At 41.5% G+C, this 22680-nt stretch overlaps 2 protein-coding genes across 2 annotated transcripts; both read right to left on the bottom strand.

Moving 5' to 3' along the window:
• Positions 1-9600: 9600 nt before the first annotated feature.
• On the bottom strand, positions 9601-10715 carry LOC125281086 (olfactory receptor 2A2-like). The gene has a single exon (XM_048212779.2). It carries the CDS (start codon positions 10528-10530, stop codon positions 9601-9603), a length of 930 nt encoding a protein of 309 aa, XP_048068736.1. The 5' UTR covers positions 10531-10715.
• Positions 10716-16679: 5964 nt separating this feature from the next.
• LOC125281085 (olfactory receptor 2A5-like) lies at positions 16680-17943 on the bottom strand. The gene has a single exon (XM_048212777.2). The coding sequence runs from the start codon at positions 17811-17813 to the stop codon at positions 16881-16883; it is 933 nt and encodes a 310-aa protein (XP_048068734.2). The 5' UTR covers positions 17814-17943; the 3' UTR covers positions 16680-16880.
• Between the last annotated feature and the right edge of the window lie 4737 nt (positions 17944-22680).

The raw sequence follows: 22680 nt of genomic DNA, 5'->3' as shown, positions 1-22680 counted from the left end.
TAGACACTAGAACTTAATTATTTCAACGATTAAAAAAGGATAATTATGTAATGTAATAAAAGGGCTAAATATCACTACAATGGCAACTATATTACAACCTATAAATGTAACAAGTTAACACCGTACACCTTAAATTTACACAATGTTATATGTCAAATACATTTCAATTTAAAAACTAATGAAAGAAAGGCAAATTATTATAGAAAAGAATATGACCTCATCAAAGAAGTTTCTGAGAATCAATCACTGGAAGAAGAGTTTAATTCACTTCATCCACCCCATTTAACAAGTCTCTATTTCAGTCCCTAGTGGGTGTCTAATATCATACAAAATAATATCCAGATTACAAAAATTTAGAAAGGGTGTTTCTATCTCTGAAACTAATAACCCAGCTATGGAATATTTTCTAGATATATTATTTTTATCTTAAAAAATAATTTCTTGTTATTTGGGTTTATCTCCTCTCTCCTCAGGATTCTTAATAATTTAAATTTAAAAAGTTGCTTTTCACAGAACATTGGATACATTTTGTTTGCTTAGCAATCAAGTCGCCACTTTGCAGCTGACAAACATTAACTATACTTAATGCCCATCAAAAACGGGATTAGAACAGCCTACCTGTGGCTCCATATTGGCCTTGATCACCATTCAATCTCTATCTGTGCTCCTTCTCCCAAGTTACTCAAAAACTTTACTGACAGGACATTATGTATTTAAGCTTAGGTTCAGTTTTAGGTGTATGGGGAGAGGGAGACGACTGAGAGGGCAGACAGGGAGAAAAGCTACAGCTCCCCTCCTTTCAATTCCTTCTGATTACCTCACAATGCCTGTGTGGGGGTGGCTTGGGGCCGGTCTATACAGGGGATGGAAGGGGGCAGATAACATAGGAAAGAGGAAATTTCGCGCTGGACAGCTATAGATGGGTTAGAACCAAAACTGCTTCTGAAAAGTTACTAGGATTTAGATGGTTAGGGTCTAACATAAAGCCAGATTTGAAACACAGTTTTAAAAGGCTGTGTATTCATAGACTTTTGGCAAGGCACCCCATCTGCTCTTGCTTTATGTGAGCAGGGGTTCAAAGGAGTTAGCAAGGAAAGTAAACCTGACACAGTAAAAATAGGAAACACAGTCTCTGGTTGGCAAGCATTCTATTTTGGTGGTTTGGAGTTTTGGGGGGAAGTCAAGGAGTCTAATTGGACTTAAGGGGCATTAGGCTGTCCTTGGTCGGCCGTAAGGGGCTAAACACACAGTTTAGGGCCAAAGGCAGAAGGATTATTCAATGTTAGAGGGGCGTATTTTCTATGGCCAGCAATTTCCTGGAACAAGTGGGCCAATGAGAAGCTTTTTTGCTGGCGAGGAGGTCATACTGGTCCTCTCGCATTGCTGGTAGAGAGGGGAGGGCCCCTCCTGCATGGAAAACTACGTGAATGAAGTCCTCAGGTGAGGATGAGCAGACAATGGTCTTGCTGTTTAAACAGTGAGAAGACTACCCTGGTGAAAGATCATGAGAAATGAAACTCGGGCTTCTAGGAGATGAAATTTGAACGTCTAGAATTGGAATACAGGTTTGATAGAAGAGAACTTGGGATATTATATACAGGGTTTTGAAAACAGGTGTGAAGAAAGAACAAGAATTTAAAGAAGGTTCGGAGAGCACCTCGTTAATATGAAGGGACCAAGTGGGTTATAAGTGAGTCATGACAAAGCACAGGGAAGTTACTTTGAAAATAATTCTGGACCCATTCTTTGTGATAGAGAAAAACACACTTAATATTTAAAAATGGAAGGAAAATTTCTAAATACCAGGGACCAACACAATAGAATACACAATTTCTAAATACCAGAGATCAACAGAAAATTCTGCCCAATCTAATTAGTTGAAAATACAAAGCCAACTCTATGAATGAAGAGTTTGTACAGGTTAAGAAAAATACTTAAGCATTACATGGTCACCCTAGGAACTCATTTTCTAGAAATTTTGGGGGAACTCTTTGGGTCAACTAGTTATAAAGCAGCTAAACAGGAGAAGAGCTTAAGAAATTGCTTCTCTTATGCTTACGGATGTAGGGTTTATTCACTATGTGGGTCACCATGTGGGTTTAAGTTCATGAATGAGCAGAGATTTTAACCAAATATCTCAAATCTGTGTTCTAATCACCGTGTAAAAGGCACAAGTGACCAACATTACCATCAAGCATTCTGATCCCCTCAAGGAGAAATTCAAACCTCAACTCTCCTAGTAAAGTTAAAAACCAAAACCCTCATCTTGTGTGAAATAACCACTGTCTTCTCTGGTGGGCATCCTCCAAGGGCTGATGCCTTTGAGCCCCCCAATTATAAAGAAGCCATAATTAGGGCTGCCTTTAGAACCACACAAACTATGCCCTATAATATAGGAAGACGTTGGAGGGGAGTTTCAAGCACTTACCTTCAGTCTGTCCTTCACCCCGGTGCAGACTCAGAGCTGGAGTGGAACCAGCCAAGTTGGGAAAGCTGAGGTTTTCAGTCATTCCACTGCTCGAAAGATCATGATTGAGGTCATGGATGAATTTGGACACTGGAAGTTCTTGGTCTGTGATGGCGGCCCCTTTTCTCAAGAGGTCTCCCACGCCCCAGTCTTGTCTTTTCCTCTGGACACAGCACCCTCATGCAGCCTCCCGTTCCTAAACCAGCCCTGCGGTACGCATTTCCTCACTGCCCAGAGCAGGAGCTCAGCGGGCTCACAGAGCTGTAACTGGCTATTAAAACGGGGATGTTTTCTACCCTTAGAAGGTCCATTGAAATCACTTGGGAACTTCAGCAATTATGAGAGACCACAGGCTCCTGATTCTGATGATGTGGGTCCCGGGTGGAGTCCTGGCTTTGTGGTTTGTAATAGCTCCCCAGGTGAGACTTATGACCACCAGCTGAAGCTGGGAACACTGGTAAAAACAACTCCCAAGATGTTAATAGATGTTGTGAGGGCTGGGGTTGAGAACGAGGAATGGTGTATTTGTAAAATTAAGCTTGTTTCTCAAATAACCTCTACCCAGGAGAAACTTCGGGAGGAAAGTTTTTGATCTATCTCACCTAGAAGAATTAAAACATGGGGAGAAGGAAGGCACATTACAGTCAAACTGCATTCATTTTCCTCTCCCCTTTTCTCTGGAACAGGGCCTGTGAAGAGGTGGGGGGAGGGCAGTGTGGGGAGGGAATCTGGATGTTGGGGAACACCAGTGGGAATTTGGAGCCTAGTTTGGATCTCTGGATCTCCTCACCCCTTTCCCTGGAGAAATGGGCTGCAGCTCAGATAGTGAAGAATGCCTCCACCCTTTCCTGAGAGTCTTGAAGAACCTTCAGCCAATCCTTTTCTCCAGTTTAAATGGATACAATCCAACCCTCAAAAAAGCACCAGTTGGTGTCGATTCAGAAGTGGCTTCTCAGGTGAAAACCTGATTCTCACAGGGGACATTCCCTGCACCCCTCCCCCAACATCCTTTTAACCTTATCTACTCAGCATCCTCCCTTCCAGTGGGATTGTCTCCCACCTTCATGGGTCGGGATTCTCAGTCTCTCTGAGGCCATCCCCTCTCCCAGGGGGACGAGAGCTTTGGGGTTTGGAGAATGAAAGAAAAGGTATAGCTGGTCTAAAGGTCATGATCAAAAGGAATTTTCCATTTGTGTAGTTTATCTCATGTGTTATTCCTTGATTGGCACCATCTGCTCCACCAGGAAACTTAGCAATGCTGATTGTCAGACCTCAGTCTAGATTTACAGAATCCGAAACTCCAGGGGTGGATCCCAGCAATCTGAGTCACAAGCCCTCCAGGGGATTCTGGTGCAAGCTAAAGTTGGAGAACCACGGACTTTCTCGTTTTCTCTGGGCTTTACCTTTCTAACTTTGGGTTACTCTGTTTAAAAAAAGAAAGGGGAAAAAAAGGAACGGGAGGAAATGGGAGAGGGGAAAGAAGGGGAGAGCAGAGGAAAGAGAAGGAGAGAGGGAAAGTGATTTTGAGCTCACTTCAGGCTTCTATTTCCAACAGGCTGCTTAAAGAGAGAGGTTGCTGAGTGAACCAAACTCAGTGCTGCCTCCTGCTGGTAGAAACATTCTGTAGGACAAAAAGGAACGCAGATACGATTTGGAAATATCTGGTTAAAGATTATACACAACTAATGAATCACTGAACACTACATCAAAAACTAATGATTTACTATATGTTGGTTAATTGAACATAATAACAAAATAAAAAATAAAGTATTTATTAGGAGGTTGAAAAAAAGAAAGATTATTAGGCTAGTCACAAAATGGATTAAAGATGTAGACAAGCCCCCAAACTGTCAGCTGAGTGGGTAACCCTGCACACCCAGAAGGTCTCCTGAAATATCATGAACGTCTATTAGAAAACTATCAGGGGCTCTAATTACTTTTCAAGGGAGGGTTGTGAATGGCATCTAGCAAAAATGTTCTGTCTCATAGCAGGTTTGGGAGAACTGTTTTCTCAGTTTCTAATCTCATCTCTTCTCACTAAGTTTCTTTTTTTCTTTTCACTTTTAGTAAGTAATTTAAACTTTTGAAATTTCCATTGCTTCATCTATTAAGTGGGGAAAATGATTTCAAACCCAAATAAAAGAATAAGTCTAGGAAAAAAATAATTATCTTTTTAGAGTCTTCCGAGATCTATGACCGACTAATTCAGCATTATGCATTAAAGGGGAAAGGTAATATGACGTATTTTCTATTCTCAGATTCCAATACCAGCCGTAATGCCAAGTCCATGGTGGATGTAATTTTTGTCATTTATCAAACACAGCTCCTGCTATGTACCACGCATGCCCTATGCATTTACAAAAACTCGGTCCACGTGATTACTCTGCGTTGTAGGTACAATTATCTCCATTTGACAGGTGATAGAACAGAGACAGAGAGGTTAAAGAGCTAGCCCAGGGTCAACAGCGGGTAAGTGGCAGAGTGTGGATTTGAACTCAGGAAGGCTGCCTCTAGAGACCGTGTTCTGTGAGCTGCTCACTAGTTGATGTGCTGTCATTCTGCTTGATTCTCCAGCAATCAGCTTGGCCTTGTCAGGGGTCCAAGGACCTTAGACAACGTTAAAGAAGTTGAACTGCAAAGAGCCCCAGTGGGAGGGACTGAGACACCTAGTTCAGGTAACGGAAGCTAGGTGATTTCCTTGTAGTGCACTGTGTGCGGACTGCCCGCTCCGATGCTTGTCCATTTATGTTACAGCCCTCGGTCCCTGGCTGAACCCTCTGCGTCCGATCTGAGCGTAGGCGCTGTGCTTCACCCTTGTTGTTCCAGAAGCCCCTCTGCAAAGGAGGCTTCCTGTGTTGCTCATCACCTTAGCAGGTTCTCTGCATGATTCCTAAGGGAAAAAATGTAACCTCACAGGTTGGAAGATATGACTGCCTTGATGTTTTTAGAGCCCCCGACATTTTCTGGAGGCTTTAAAAAAATCAGTGTCTCGGGTAGTAGGCGAATGAAAGAATCCATGTTGGGGACTTTGAGGGTTAAGAAAGAATAATGATCAGCTGTGCTAGTGATCAGTAGGACGTACAGGACTGCTGCTGACAAAACTGTTCTTTCAAGTTTGAGGGGCCCCATGGTGGGATCCTGCTGTTTGAAGGAAGTTCAAGAGGAAAGAGCCTTCCTTCCGAACAGTGGGACACCACACGATTCTGATCCTGAGTCCGCAGTTGGGAACAGTCCTCAGTCTTCATGCCTGACTAGTGGTCTCTGGAGACCGTGTATGTGAGTGTCATTTTCTCGGGGTGTCTTTGTGTCCAGCCCTGTGCTGATGCAGTGTCCCGCAGTGACAGGCCTTGACCTTCTGGGGCGGAAGCGTTATTCCTATTTTAATGATGAGGACTCCGTATTTTAGGTACTTGCACCAGCCACACAGTAAGTAGGGGAAATGAGATTCGTTCCCGTCTCCCTGACTCCAATCTAGTAGTGGTGTCTGCTCCTTTAACCGCACATATCTCTGAATTCTTGAACTCTGACTAACCTCTGGGGTATCTCATTGCTTTCTTCTAATGCCAGTGTTGGGTCCAGGTGTGTGTGTGTTTTCCGTCTTCGACGGCTCTCTTGTGAGAATGAGAGATATCCATGAGCTTGTAGGGCACAGCTTGTCCCTGCTGTGACTCCACAGAAACTTCATAACGTTTGGAAGACCCCCCGATCGCCAGAAGACTGCTACTGCTGGTCTTTTCCTCTGATAGAAGGTTCTATAGGCTTTCCTATAATGCAGTTTAGAGTACAATATTCACGACAACGTTGGAACAGCAAAAACATAGCTCTGACCCCTCCAAAGTGTATAGCTAAGCACCAGTGTAAAAACGAAATTCTACTAAAAATTATACTCCCAAAATAATTATTTTGAACCAGGTAATAGTTTAGAAACACAGTTTTTATCGCCTTATTTTAAGAGCTTTAAATAATTTTATTTCTGTTTTTCCACTCTTTCTTTCTGTATAAGAAATAAGACAATGGAGAAATGCTTTAAACTTTTACTTGAAGGTGTATCATGTTTAATATTACAACCATATGACTTCCCCTATTTTCAATTATATATAGAAAATAAACATTTGATTCACTTGAATAACTTTATAGTTTACAAAGTTTGCTCACATTGCCCAATATATATAAGCTCATTCAAATATACAGCCTGACATCTTAGAATCTGAGGTATTGACTTTGGGCAACAGTTAAGCCAATTTTTAAATTCTCATTGGAAGCACCAAATTGAAATGCTGTAATCTTCTCTAGAACTATCTTCTGTTTCATGTTTCAGCAAAGCTTAATTGTTCTTTGAAGAATTTCTAACTCTAAAAATGGTGACAATTTATATTCCATGGAAATATAATTATCTTGCTTAGAAAAGAGAAGAAGCATAGAATTGCCTGTATTTTTATAGTTACAATCATGTATTGGCAGCACATGTGAACAACGTAGACATAAAATTATGATGAAAAAATGGGCAACAAAGAGGCAGTGGACATAGATAATGGTCCTATGCCAAGTAAAGTAAATTCTATTTGTGTGTTTATTTATTCAAGCATATTAAATGTCTTGAGCAGCAATCTGGACTTCACCTTTTGGTTGTCTTTCTCAGCATATATATTTGCTTCCATTGTTAATACTATATATTATATACTTTGAGTACTATATATTTTTAATTGGGTATTATATATTTTAAATGAAAGTTAATTATGCTTAATTTTGCTAGAATTTTATAACTCTTGAGGTTAATAAAGTTTTCATGATGTAAAAAATAGAGAATAATGTCATGATACATGTGAAGATAAAACTAAAAAGCTTCTGCACAGCAAAGGAAACCATCAGCAAAATGGAAATGCAACCTACTAAATGGAAGAAAATATTTGGAAATCATTTATCCAATAGGGGTTAATATCCAAAATATGTAAAGAACTCAGGTAACTCAATGGCAAAAAACCAAACGATCCATTTTAAAAATGGGCAGAAGATCTGAATAGACATTTTTCCAAAGAAGACATCCAGATGGCCAACATGTACATGAAAATAAATGCGCTTGACATCACATGTCATCATCAAAATCACAATGAGATATCATCTCACACCTGTTACAATGGTTATCATCAAAAACAGAAGTGATTACAAGTGTTGGCAAGGATGTGGGGAAAAGGGAACCCTTGTGCATGTAAATTGGTACAGCCAATTTTGAAGTTCCTCAAAAAATTAAAAATAGAACTACCATTTGATTCAGCGATTTCATTCCTGGGTATTCATCCAAAGGAAATGAAAACACTAACTCAAGAAGTTATCTGTACCCCCATGATACTGCAGCACTATTCACAATAGCTAAGACAAGGAAACAACGTAAGTGCCCATCAACAGAAGAATGGATAAAGAAAATGTGGTATATATACGATGAAATATTAATCAGACATAAAAAGGAAGGAAACTTTGTCATCTGTGACAACCTGGATGGGACGTGAGGGCATTAGGCTAGTGAAATAAGTCAGACAGAGAAAGACAAATACCATATGATCTCAATTATATGTGGAACCAAAAAGGGAAGGAGGGAAGGAGGGGGAGGGAGAGAGAGAAAGAAAAAGAAAGAAAAGAAAAGAAAAAGAAAGGGAAAAGTAGCTCATAGATACAAAGAACGGATTGATGATTGCCAGAGGCCAGTGTGTGGGGAGTAGGTGAAATGGGTGAAGAGGGTCAAGAGGTACAAAGTTCCAGTTACAAAATACATAAGTCATGGAGATGTATGCACAGTAAAGTGACTATAGTTAATAATACTGTATTATACGTTTGAAAGTTGCTCTTAAAAGAGTAGATCTTAAAAGTATTCATTACATGAAAAAAAAATTGTAACTATGTACGGTGACCGATGTTAACTATACTTATTGTGGTGATCATTTTGCAATATCGACAAATATTGAATCATAAAAAAGCAGCTCTTACTTATTTTATCACCATTAGCCTGAAGACAGTTGTTTAATCTGGTAAATTCAGAGGAACTTCTGCCACCCTGAAAGAAAGACGATGTTAGCTAATCATAGTTGTCCCATGATGTTTGGTGCTACCCCAAACCATCTTGAGGTAAGTTGATTCAAACATTACAAAAAACATTGTTGGTAACTATTTGAAAAACTTTAACAGGTAATTCAATCTTATTAGAAATTATTTTAAAAAATGAAAATATTATAACCCAATAACAAATGTAATATTTGAGCAATGCTCAAAACTCTTACCTCTAGAACCATTTAAACACTTACTAATGAATTTCCTTTATTTCACCAAATCCTAAGCATTTAAAATATTTTAGGATTTTTTACATAGTTTCTCTTTGGACTAGAGTTTTCCCTAACTTTTTCCCCTTTACTCCTAAATTATTCCATCAAGGAATTTAGAGTTTCTCTAAACTCTTATTTCATTGGCCTCACAATTGGCGAGATAGATTCACATAACTCTGCAATATTTTCTGTACTGAAATTTCAGATCTACTTTGGAAGTTCTGTCTTATGGTATTAATCTTACTGCACTGGTTCCAGCAACTACAAGGCAATTTAAAAGTCAGATATGTCTAAATACAAAAGCCAGAGAAATGCGCTGATGTAATTTTTTACATTTAATTGTTTTCTCCATACATTAATATTCCTGGCTTCAAAAGATAAAGAACATTTACTATTTTTTAAAAGAAAGACTAGGGGTTCCTCGGTGGCTCTGTGGTTTCAGCTCAGGTCACAATCTCATGGATCATGAGATTGGGCCAATGTCAGGCTCCGCACTCAGTGGAGAGTCTGTTTGAGGTTGTCTCCCTCTGCTCCTTTCCCTGCTCACCCTTCCTCCCTCTCTCTCTCAAATCAATCAATCAATTTTTTAAAAAAAGACTAAATATTCTGACAATTTAGGTGTCCCAAACCCTAATGTGGTCCCTCAGTTTTAGAATATATGCTTCTCAGGGATATTTTAATATATCCTATTTTTAAAGCTAAAAGATGGACAGTTACAATTTTTAATTTTAACTTCTAAGTGGGAACTTCCTCTGTGTTTTTGCTTCAGCAAACCACATAATTTAAAAGGAAACCCTACTCAAACAACATTCTCTCTATACTTCACATGGGTCTTCTCTGCAGTATTCTATACAAAGAAGCCTTCACCTGAGCATTCCTCAGGCTGTAGATGAGGGGGTTCAGCATTGGGTTAAAGAGACTGTGAAATAGGGACAGTATTTTCTCCAGCTCTTCTTGTCGATTGGAGTCTGGGACCATATAAACCAGCACAGCTATGCTAAAGAAGAGCCCCACCACACAGAGGTGGGAGGAGCAGGTGGAGAAGGCCTTCCTGCGGCCCTCCCCGGACTGGATCCTCAGGATGGCAAATAGGATGCGTAAGTAGGAAACCAGCACCAAGCAGACGGGCCCGACTAAGATAAACACACAGGCTGCAAAGATGACCATTTGGTTGAGCCCGGTGTCAGCACAGGCCAGCTTGAGGACAGATAGAATTTCACAGAAGAGGTGGTTCACTTCCCTGGGTCCACAGAAGGGCAACCTTAGAAGGAGAATTGCATGTACCAGAGACAGAATAAATCCACATGACCAGGAAGTCACAACCAGGACCATGCACACTCTCCGGTTCATGATGACAGTGTACTGGAGGGGGTGGCAGATCGCCACAAACCTATCATAGGACATAGCCACCAAAATCAGGCACTCCGTAGCAGCAAAACCCAAATACAGAAATGTCTGCATAATGCATGGAACAAAGGAGATGGTTCTCTTCTGATTCACTAAGTTTGCTAACATCTTGGGGACATTATTGGATGCATAGGACATGTCAATGATGGCCAGGTGTGAGAGGAAGAAGTACATGGGGGTGTGCAGTCTCGGGTCCAGACAGATGAGCCCAAAGATCATGCCATTTGCCAACAGACTGAAGATATAGGACAGGCAGAAGGTCCAGAAGAGGAATGCTTCCATCTCTGCGCTGAGCTGGAATCCCAGTAAGACGAATTCTGTGACCCAGGACTGGTTGCTTCCCATTTCTTAAGACAGTTTGTCAAGGACTGAAGTGTGAGAAAAGGCAGAGCTGGAGAATCGACGAAAATTGGAGCCACTTAGCTCAAAATGAGCTCAGAGAAAGGCTGTACATTTGGCCCCACTTGCCAGATCCCCCTATTCCCAAAATTGGTTAGCTTCATGATTTGAACTTTTCATAAGGAATAAGTTTAAACTCCCAGAAAAGTGTTACGAATTATGACAAAGAACCCCATATTCCTTTACACGGATTCAACAAATTTTGATATTTCTTTCATATTTGCCTTATTCTCTTTTTCTCTACATTTATGTACCTTTCCTTTTTTTTTAAAGATTTTATTTATTTATTTGACAGAGATAGAGACAGCCAGCGAGAGAGGGAACACAAGCAGGGGGAGTGGGAGAGGAAGAAACAGGCCCACAGCGGAGGAGCCAGATGTGGGGCTCGATCCAGTAACGCCGGGATCACGCCCTGAGCCGAAGGCAGACGATTTAACCGCTGTGCCACCCAGGCGCCCCTCAGTGATTTTTAAGTGTGAAAATCATCACAACAGAGTGAGAGCCTGAGATGGTTCAAAAAAGAATAACTATATGGCAAACTTATATCTTACAGTGTTTCAGCAAAAACTTACTGTCACTGTTACTAGAATATTCTTTTCCATTAAGACAGGTCGCTCTGGACATCAAGATCTTCCAGGTGCCTGGGTGGCTTAGTTGGTTAGGTGACCATCTCTTGATTTCCATTCAGGTCATGATCTGGGTGTACCAGGATCAAGCCCCTCCCCAGGCTTGCTCTCTCTGTTGCTCTGTCTCTAAAATCAATAAATAGATCTTTAAAAAATTTTTAAAAAGATTTTCATTTAAGCTAGGTGATACATAAATTCTGTCATTAATTTGGCCATTTGGGAACCTTGTTCAGATAAATGGCCTGATAAGGCTTCTCATTGTGTGAGCCGCCTCACACTGCCCTGCCACATCTGTACTAGCTCTGCGACCACCACTCAGTTACATTAGGAGGAAATGGTGAGAGAGATGCTGGGGGAGTTCAACGATGCCTTTCCACTGCACAGTGGGCAGATGGTCCCTAAGGTAGGGGAGGGAGACATCCAGGTGCCTATTGTATCTGCCTACAGGGCACAGTGTGAGTCAGGGGGGACGTTCACCCAGGAATGTCATTTTTGCCCCTATAGCCTGTCCTTTATCAGCTACCCACACCGAAAATCACCTCCCAGCATAAATTAATAATCTCTTCTGCGTTAGCACATGTCAGCACTTGGTTTTCTCACAAGAAGCAACGTTAACCTACCATAAACCCCACAGAGTTGAGAAATGTACCTCTAAACTGGATGTAGGGTCCTGTTCCCTTGGTAGCTTTCAGAGGATTAAATCCCAGGTACAGGAGCCGTTCACTAGACTTGCTGAAGGTTCTTCAAAGAGCCCCAGGAGCATAGCTTTTATTTTAGAGTCAGATGAATTAAAAACATTCTTGAGTTTCTACTGAGAATTCAAATTCCCAGAATGATCAAATGATATTATACCTATTTATCTTCTTCCTAAGATTGGGGAGGGAAATCCCTGAGTTTCCTCTGAGGGGAGAGCTAAGGTTGCGTCTGATGGTCCTTGGAGGAAAATTCTGGGAAACAAACAGGGTGGATATTGGCATCACACTATTTGTACACAAACCTCCAACTACCTCAAGGGTTAAAAAGGTGAATATATCACAAATATCACAAATTACTGTACCCAAACTCTCAAATTGATTACAGTTTTATGAAGTCATGCTTCTCTACAATCCCCATCAAAGCATGTGAGGGACTGGGACTTTGAGACGCTTGAGAAGTAGAGTCCCATGGAACCTGTTATGGCAACCCTGAGAGAGACTAGATCCCCACGCCAAGATGTATCTCTATCTGCAGTAAGGATTGGTAAATACAAATGAGGAAGGGTTCTACTATTCATAAGCAACAATTATTGAGCCCTTCTCTTGTTTCAGAAAATGTGCCCAATGCCCTATCCTGACTACATGGTTTAATCTGGTCAGCATTACCATTTTATGAATGTGGAGACTGAGTTTGAATATACTAAGTTATTGGTTCTTTAAGTGTGGTCCAGGAACTGGGGGAATGCCTGAGAATCTCTCAAAGGGCCCATATGATCAAAACTATTTTCATAATTATATTTAGATGTTTGCCTTTTTCACCGTCCCTCTCTCATGAGTGCCCCATGGAATTTTCCAGGAGCAATGTGACATGTGACATTGCATCAGATAGAGTGCAGCAGAAATACATAATTCAGCTCTCCTTGCTAAAGCCAACATTTAAGATAGTTCAAAATGTAAAATCAGGGTGCCCGGGTGGCTCAGTTGGTCAAGTTGCTGAATCTTGAATTCAGCTCAGGTCATAATCTCAGGGTGGTGAGATCCAGTCCCGAGTCAGGCTTCGCGCTCATTGACAAGTCTGCTTAGGATTCTCTAACCTGCTCCTCATTTGCTCTTCCCCCACTCTGGGGCGGTTGACTCTCTCTCTCTAAAAAAAATAAATACTTTTTAAAAGTATAAAACATAGCTACTCTCTTCACTATTTTTTTTTTGCTTTATAGAAGATAGTTATTTTTCATAAAAATGCATTATATTAATACATAATAGAAATAATTCTAAATGAATTAAAATATTTAATAAATTCCCACTTTTGATTTCTAATATGATACATATCAACAAATACTACCACAAAAATAATATATCTTTGGGCCCTCAGTAAATTTTATGAATTCAAAGAAGTCCCAAGACCAAAAAAGTAGAGTACCATTGCACTGAATGGTAGATTACCAATCTTGCCAGGGCCAGAGTTGCAAAAAAATGGATTTCTTTTTTGATACCAGAAGTTGTATAGTTTTCTCTTGTTGCTGCCACAAGTGAACACAAACTTAGCAGCTTAAAACAACACACAACTGATATCTATATACAATGGAATATTACTCAGCCATAAAAAGGAATGAAATCTTTCCATCTGCAGCAACATGGATAGACCTAGAAGGTATCATGCTAAGTGAAATAAGTCAAACAGAGAAACAAATACCACCATATGGTTTCACTCATATGTGTAATTTAAGTAACAAAACAAAGAAAGGAAAAAAGAGACAAACCAAAAAAAATAGACTCTTAACTATAAAGAACAAACTGGTGGTTTCCAGAGGGGAGGGGAGGTGGGGGGAGGGGGGGAACCATGTGAAGGGGATTAAGAGTACACTTATAATGAGCACAGAATAATATTGATAATATTATTGATAATAATATTGAATAATTATTGAATCACTATATTTTATACCTGACACTAACATAACATGGTATGTTAATTATATTGGATTTTTAACAAATTAAATACACACACACACACACGATGTAAAAAAAAAAAAAAAAGACCAGACATATTAAAAAAAATTATAAACCACGGATGCCTAGGTGGCTCAGATGGTTAAGCGTCTGCCTTTGGCTCAGGTCATGATCCCAGTGTTCTGGGATTGAGTCCTGCATCAGTCTCCTTGCTCCGCGGGGAGCCTGCTTCTCCCTCTGCCTGCAACTCCCCCTGCTTGTGCTCTCTCCTCTTTCTCTCTGTCTCTGACAAATAAATAAATAAATAAAATCTTTAAGAAAAATAAAAAAGTAAACGAGCCCACATGTGCTCTATCCCAGTTTCCATGGGTCAGTGTCCTGGGATGGGGCAGCTGGCTTCTCTGCACCTGTCTCACAGTCTGACGTCAAGGACATGCTGGGTCTGCCGTCCTCATCTGCAGTCCTTGCACACCACACCCTCCATCATCACACTTTAGGTCCCCTGACCTCCTGCTATGGGGCTAGACGAGAAAACTCCCTATTCTCAAAAAGGTCACCTAACTGGGGTAAACCCACCAACGTAACTCCATAGTTTAATATCAGTTAATTTGTACAATGTCTTCACAGCAGAGGCCAGATTAGCACTTGATTAAAACAGAAGGGGCGGGTACCTCAGGGGGTCATCTGAGAATCCTGCCCCCCACTCTTCTCTTAACCAAGGAGCAGCGCTCGGAGCCCATGTTCTTCCTCAGACACGTGCTATGCCACCGCTCTTCATCATCAGCCCCTACCCCTAATTACCAAAGGAATTCTGAATCCCAACCCAGAGGGACACAATTTCCATTTCTGTTCTCATCGAAGTGTTAGGATCAGATATTTTAAAGTTCCTTTCAATTCCTAACATACAAATCGAACTGAGTTAACCCTTTTTTATTGCACAGTCCACACACCTGGCCCTTGGCCTCGGTGCTCTTGTAGCAAACTGACGTATTTGTCTGAGCATCTACGGTCACGGCGCACTCATGCAGCAGGTACAGCAATCTTTTACCTAATAGGATAGACACAGCAAGAGCATGAATATGGCCCCTATTTGGAGGAGCCAGTGGGGACTAGGGATAGACTCAAAGAAACAGCGATATCCTAGAAAGCCATGGCATACATTTTCACATTTTTGTACTAATCTGATTACTTGCTCCCATTGGAGCTAGTTGTACCTTGTAATAACCTTGAGCAGAGCTATCAGCGTAGAAATGAGCTGAGGGTTAGCCAACTCAGGTGCTTCCCCAAACCAGCCACTTCCCATTGGAATCACAACTTGAGGAGGCTTTAACTTGATCTCCCAATACATCTGGTCATCAGTATCAGCACTGACACATCATTTATTTACTTAAGGTAGTTGAATTTTATCAATAATGCCAATGGTACCCCACAGCAGAGTATGGTCATGGTACAATTCAGTTTCATTACAGAACAAATCAGTAAGAATTACAGAGGTCTTTGCTGCGATGTTCCAACAGATTTGGCCCTTGTCCACATATCAGATTATTATGATGGCAGGTGCCATTACAATTAGCCATGGCTCACTGATTTCTGAGTTCCAATCAATTGAAGACAAAACCAGTTACTCCACCTCAGTTTAAAGGCTTGCACTAAAACTAATATTTATTGTGTGTCATTATATATCAATGTGGACATGGTGTTATTGAGAGCAGTTCCTTTTCCTCCCAGCTGATGACCTTCATACATCTTAAAATCTCATGGGCTTTGCTGCTCTTTGAAGAGGCTCTCACAAGGCCTGGAGGCTCCATCACCACCCTGCCTGCATGGCTGAGGGGGCCTCATGAACGTTCCCTTCTCAGCAGTTGTACTGAAGACCTTCACTACTGTTTTCACCTTTGGTAATTACAATTTGGTGACAAAAGGATTTGGTTTTGTTTGTTTGTTTTACTTTATTCTCATAGTTGGATGCAGTGTATTTTAGAAATTTGCTTTGAGATCTGAAGAGATTATCTAGCGTATCAGTCAGGGTTTAAAAACTCCATTTCCAAGGAAAAGGTATTTATTTATTTTCATTTTGTTTTGCTTTTAGAAAGCAGATTTCAACATTTCATGACCTTGATGTTTACAAGTGTAAACTGTTCATTTGAAAATGGTTTATTATAATTCTTTTTTATTGCCAGGAGATTGGGAGGCCTGAGAGGAAATCCATCCCAGTTGTATGAAGGTCAGAATTGGGCATGTTGATTTTTGAGAAAGAAAGCGCAAAGAGCAGAAGATACTATTACACAGCCCTCTATAGCTCAAGGCAGAAGAGGAGCCAGATGGATTTAAAGGAGATTACTGGAAGTAAGGTAACTCGAGCTCTGAGGATCACAGACATTCTCAGCTTTAGAACTCTCCAGGCCCATCGGTCTCCATGATGCCCTTTCTGAACATGGCAACGATTTGCCCATTATGGGAAGTCCAGCTTGTTCTTATATAACCCTTTATTGGGTGTTTCCTGTGGAAATGCCCACGAAGGGAACAATGTAAACCATCCCTTGCTCCTGCCTGCTGTCTCCTGACCAACCTGGTGTCTTTCCTACATGGCCCTGCAAGGCGTGCATGCCTCCTTCTCCAGAACTTATGAGGACAACAAACTTTGTGTTTCCCTGACACTTCCCTGTGTCTCCTCACATGGCCATACCCGACTCACCATCGCATTTAAAAAAATACAAAACACTTGGTCTGTGACTTGCATTTCTTGTTTCTTCATAGTGACTTTGATGCTCACAAGGATTAATTTTGAAAAGGCCTAATATTTATCACTTCTTCAAATTTTGTGCCTTGTGCATGTTGGATCACCTCTAAGAATCTTTGCATACCCTTCATGACCCATGGGGTCATGAAGATATTCATCTATTTTGTTTTCTAAGGTCTGTATGTCTTCAGGTTGTATGTTTAGGTCTAAAATAGTCTATCTTAATGTGGCATTTATTATAGCAGAAACTGAAAAAAGGCCACCTGCCATGTTGATTTTCACTATCCCTCACATGTGCCTCTGTTTGTACAGCGCTCTCCTCAGGGCGCCCTTGACCTCTGCATTTCTCAGGCTGTAGATCAGAGGGTTCAGCATAGGGTTGAAAAGGCTGTAAAACAGGGATAGGATCTTCTGCTGCTCCTCAGGGTGGCGGGAATTGGGGGCCATGTACATGACAATGGCGCTGCCAAAGAAGAGCCCCACCACACAGAGGTGGGAGGAGCAGGTGGAGAAGGCCTTCCTGCGGCCCTCCCCGGACTGGATCCTCAGGATGGCAAACAGGATGCGTAAGTAGGAAACCAGCACCAAGCAAAGGGGCCCCAGTAAAATAAACACACAGGTCCCAAAGATGACCATTTGGTTGAGCCAGGTGTCAGCACAGGCCAGCTTGAGGACAGACAGGATTTCGCAGAAGAAGTGGTTGATTTCATGAGGCCCACAGAAGGGCAGCCTCAGGATGAGACTTAAATGGACCAGAGACAAGAGAAAGCTAAATACCCAGGAAGTCACAACCAGGACCATGCACACTCTCCGGTTCATGATGACAGTGTACTGGAGGGGGTGGCAGATTGCCACAAACCTATCATAGGACATAGCCACCAAAATCAGGCACTCCATAGCAGCAAAACCCAAATACAGAAATGTCTGCATAATGCATGGAACAAAGGAGATGGTTCTCTTCTGATTCACTAAGTTTGCTAACATCTTGGGGACATTATTGGATGCATAGGACATGTCAATGATGGCCAGGTGTGAGAGGAAGAAGTACATGGGGGTGTGCAGTCTCAGGTCCAGACAGATGAGCCCAAAGATCATGCCATTTGCCAACAGACTGAAGATATAGGACAGGCAGAAGGTCCAGAAGAGGAATGCTTCCATCTCTGCGCTGAGCTGGAATCCCAGTAAGACGAATTCTGTGACCCAGGACTGGTTGCTTCCCATTTCTTAAGACAGTTTGTCAAGGACTGAAGTGTGAGAAAAGGCAGAGCTGGAGAATCGACGAAAATTGGAGCTACTTAGCTCAAAATGAGCTCAGAGAAAGGCTGTACATTTGGCCCCACTTGCCAGATCCCCCTATTCCCAAAATTGGTTAGCTTCATGATTTGAACTTTTGATAAGGAATAAGTTTAAACTCCCAGAAAAGTGTCACGAATTATGACAAAGAACCCCATATTCCTTTACACGGATTCAACAAATTTTGATATTTCTTTCATATTTGCCTTATTCTCTTTTTCTCTACATTTACGTACCTTTTCTTTTTTTTTTTTAAGATTTTATTTATTTATTCGACGGAGATAGAGACAGCCAGCGAGAGAGGGAACACAAGCAGGGGGAGTGGGAGAAGAAGAAGCAGGCTCATAGTGGAGGAGCCTGATGTGGGGCTCGATCCCATAACACTGGGATCACGCCCTGAGCCGAAGGCAGACGCTTAACTGCTGTGCCACCCAGGCGCCCCTTATGTACCTTTTCTGAGTGCAGGATGAATTCAGTAACTTTTTGAATACTGAGAATTATTGTATATCCCTTCAGAGGATACCAGTCTTAGGTAATTGTAAATTCTCGATCTAGTATATATTAGGCCTGAAAATGCATAAGGGTCATTCAAAAATATGAGTGTGGTTACGAACTGTGTGCATCACTACCCTCATTGTATAATCCTGATGGGCTGTTGCCATGGGGTCATAGTCCTTCTCATTTGAACCATTGTATTGTAGGTACCACTAGGTTCTACAAAGAGAAAGAAGGAAGCCTGCTTGATCTTCTCTAGACCCACTGAGAGGCTAATGATAAAACAGCCTATAAAAAGGGTCTTTTCTACTCTTGTGCATCAGAGGAGATGCATATGAAGAGGCTCTCCAGGGACCTATTAAATATGGCTTGGTCAATATTAACAGTTAAAAGATAGATCCTCACTATGAAGATCTGGATAATCCTCAAGATAAAATCAAAGATATAAAGGGAGTTACACCAAATGTCATGTATTTGATTGAGATTCTCTTTCGCCAAATAGGAAGTCTTGTGGGTGTGTAGCATGTCCTGAACATCTTCAGATCTCAAAATAACAGGTAAAGTTCTCGATGAAACAGACACTCAGCAAATGTTTGTTAGATGGATGGTTGTCATTTTAATTCAAAAACGGAGGTACTAAGGATCTTCTATTTGCCAGTTTCATTTGACAAAGACATGGTTTCTCCTTCCTTAGAGAAGTTCGCAGTTAGAATACGATCACTGGAAAATTATAGTGACAAAATCATAGATTCTTTCACCTCCATGAGTAGGATTGCCTTTGGGAAGCTTCTGTGTAAATGTGCGCTAAGTTTGTGACATAGATTTTTGCTACAATTAAAGAATATGCTTCGGTTATGTAAAGTGGGAGACAGCAACATGAGTATTGCAGAACTCTACAGAGGCACGGCATGATACAATAAGCAATGTCTGAACCACATTTACTCTGTGAACACAAAGGATAAAAATACGTTGAAGGCACCGAACCCATCACTATTCAGTGGGAACATTTGTTTAATAACTTTTTAGCCTGGTTATTTGTGTCTGAATTAGGATATCTTTTCATTCTCATTTTCATTACCATTATTACCATCTTGCTGTTTAAAAAATGAATGGCATAAAAATAAAATTAAAAGTAGGTTCAAACTACTAAGCAGTGGGGCTGCCGGGTGACTCAATCAGTTAAGCATCCAACTCTTGTTTTAGCTTCAGGTCATGATCTCAGGGTCCTGAGATGGAGCAGCATTAGGCTATGTGCTGGTAGTGGAGGCTGCTTGAGATTCTCTCTTGCCCTCTCTCCCCATCAACCAAAAAAAAAAAAAGAAGAAAGAAAGAAAGAAAGAAAGAAAGAAAGAAAGAAAGAAAGAAAGAAAGAAAGAAAGAAAGAAATTAAGCAAAGACAGTACTGGCTTAGAGAAGAAAATGTCACGGTAGCTATACCTAAAATTTCACCTCTCCAGTGGACTAAGTGAACAATAGCAGCTCAAGTAAGGAAAACTTTGCTGTCAGTAGGACAGGCTCTCTCTGGGCTGTCTGGACCCCAGAATGTTTTTTGATCAAGGGCACTATATCTAATTCTCCAAATCTCATCAGGAGCTTTGGCATTCCTTTTATCCTCTTTTGTGATAAGAAAGACATGTATATAAATTCAGTGATTTTTTTTTTTATAGAGACAGCCAGTGAGAGAGGGAACACAAGCAGGGGGAGTGGGAGAGGAAGAAACAGGCCCACAGCGGAGGAGCCTGATGTGGGGCTCGATCCCATAACGCCGGGATCACGCCCTGAGCCGAAGGCAGACGCTTAACCGCTGTGCCACCCAGGCGCCCCTCAGTGATTTTTAAGTGTGAAAATCATCACAACAGAGTGAGAGCCTGAGATGGTTCAAAAAAGAATAACTATATGGCAAACTTATATCTTGCAGTGTTTCAGCAAAAACTTACTGTCACTGTTACTAGAATATTCTTTTCCATTAAGACAGGTTGCTCTGGACATCAAGATCTTCCAGGTGCCTGGGTGGCTCAGTTGGTTAGGTGACCATCTCTTGATTTCCATTCAGGTCATGATCTGGGTGTACCAGGATCAAGCCCCTCCCCAGGCTTGCTCTCTCTGTTGCTCTGTCTCTAAAATCAATAAATAGATCTTTAAAAAATTTTTAAAAAGATTTTCATTTAAGCTAGGTGATATATAAATTCCATTCATTAATTTGGCCATTTGGGAACCTTGTTCAGAGAAAATGCCTGAATAAGACTTCTCATTGTGTGAGCCCCCTCACACTGCCCTGCCACAGCTGTACTAGCTCTGCGACCACCACTCAGTTACATTAGGAGGAAATGGTGAGAGAGATGCTGCGGGAGTTCAACGATGCCTTTCCACCACACAGTGGGCAGATGGTCCCTAAGGTAGGGGAGGGAGACATCCAGGTGCCTATTGTATCTGCCTACAGGGCACAGTGTGAGTCAGGGGGGACGTTCACCCAGGAATGTCATTTTTGCCCCTATAGCCTGTCCTTTATCAGCTACCCATACCGAAAATCACCTCCCAGCATAAATTAATAATCTCTTCTGCGTTAGCACATGTCAGCACTTGGTTTTCTCACAAGAAGCAACATTAACCTACCATAAACCCCACAGAGTTGAGAAATGTACCTCTAAACTGGATGTAGGGTCCTGTTCCCTTGGTAGCTTTCAGAGGATTAAATCCCAGGTACAGGAGCCACTCACTAGACTTGCTGAAGGTTCTTCAAAGAGCCCCAGGAGCATAGCTTTTATTTTAGAGTCAGATGAATTAAAAACATTCTTGAGTTTCTACAGAGAATTCAAATTCCCAGAATGATCATATGATATTATACCTATTTATCTTCTTCCTAAGATTGGGGAGGGAAATCCCTGAGTTTCCTCTGAGGGGAGAGCTAAGGTTGCGTCTGATGGTCCTTGGAGGAAAATTCTGGGGAACAAGCAGGGTGGATATTGGCAGTGTATACACGAACTTTCAACTATCTCAAGGGTTATAAAAGTGAGACAAATATCACAAATTACTGTACCCAAACTCTCAAATTGATTACAGTTTTATGAAGTCATGCTTCTCTACAATCCCCATCAAAGCATCTGAGGGACTGGGACTTCTAGTTGCTTGAGAAGTAGATTCGCATGGAACCTGTTATGGCAACCCTGAGAGAGACTAGATCCCCACGCCAAGATGTATCTCTATCTGCAGTAAGGATTGGTAAATACAAATGAGGAAGGGTTCTACTATTCATAAGCAACAATTATTGAGCCCTTCTCTTGTTTCAGAAAATGTGCCCAATGCCCTATCCTGACTACATGGTTTAATCTGGTCAGCATTACCATTTTATGAATGTGGAGAGTGAGTTTGAATATACTAAGTTATTGGTTCTTTAAGTGTGGTGCAGGAACTGGGGGAATGTCTGAGAATCTCTCAAAGGGCCCATATGATCAAAACTATTTTCATAATTATATTTAGACGTTTTGCCTTTTTCATCCTCCCTCTCTCACGAGTGCCCCATGGAATTTTCCAGGAGCAACGTGACATGTGACATTGCATCAGATAGAGTGCAGCAGAAATACATAATTCAGCTCTCCTTGCTAAAGCCAACATTTAAGATTGTTCAAATGTAAAACAGGGGTGTCCGGGTGGTTCACTTGGTCAAGTTGCTGAATCTTGAATTCGGCTCAGGTCATAATCTCAGGGTGGTGAGATCCAGCCCGAGTCAGGCTTCGTCTTCATTGACAAGTCTGCTTAGGATTCTCTAACCTGCTCTCCATTTGCTCTTTCCGGGCTCGTGGGCCGTTACCCGCCCCCCCCCCTCTCAAATAAATACATACTTTTTAAAAATGTAAAACATAGCTACTCTCTTCTCTGTTTTGCAAAATGTCTTAACAGCAGAGGCCAGATTAGCACTTGATTAAAACAGATGGGGCGGGTACCTCAGGGGGTCATCTGAGAATCCTGCCCCCCACTCTTCTCTTAACCAAGGAGCAGCGCTCGGAGCCCATGTTCTTCCTCAGACACGTGCTATGCCACCGCTCTTCATCATCAGCCCCTACCCCTAATTACCAAAGGAATTCTGAATCCCAACCCAGAGGGACACAATTTCCATTTCTGTTCTCATCGAAGTGTTAGGATCAGATATTTTAAAGTTCCTTTCAATTCCTAACATACAAATCGAACTGAGTTAACCCTTTTTTATTGCACAGTCCACACACCTGGCCCTTGGCCTCGGTGCTCTTGTAGCAAACTGACGTATTTGTCTGAGCATCTACGGTCACGGCGCACTCATGCAGCA

The sequence above is a fragment of the Ursus arctos genome, unplaced genomic scaffold, assembly GCF_023065955.2.
Source record: "Ursus arctos isolate Adak ecotype North America unplaced genomic scaffold, UrsArc2.0 scaffold_3, whole genome shotgun sequence".
NCBI classification, from domain to species: Eukaryota; Metazoa; Chordata; class Mammalia; order Carnivora; family Ursidae; genus Ursus; species Ursus arctos.
This window is presented reverse-complemented; position numbering and strand designations above follow the sequence as displayed.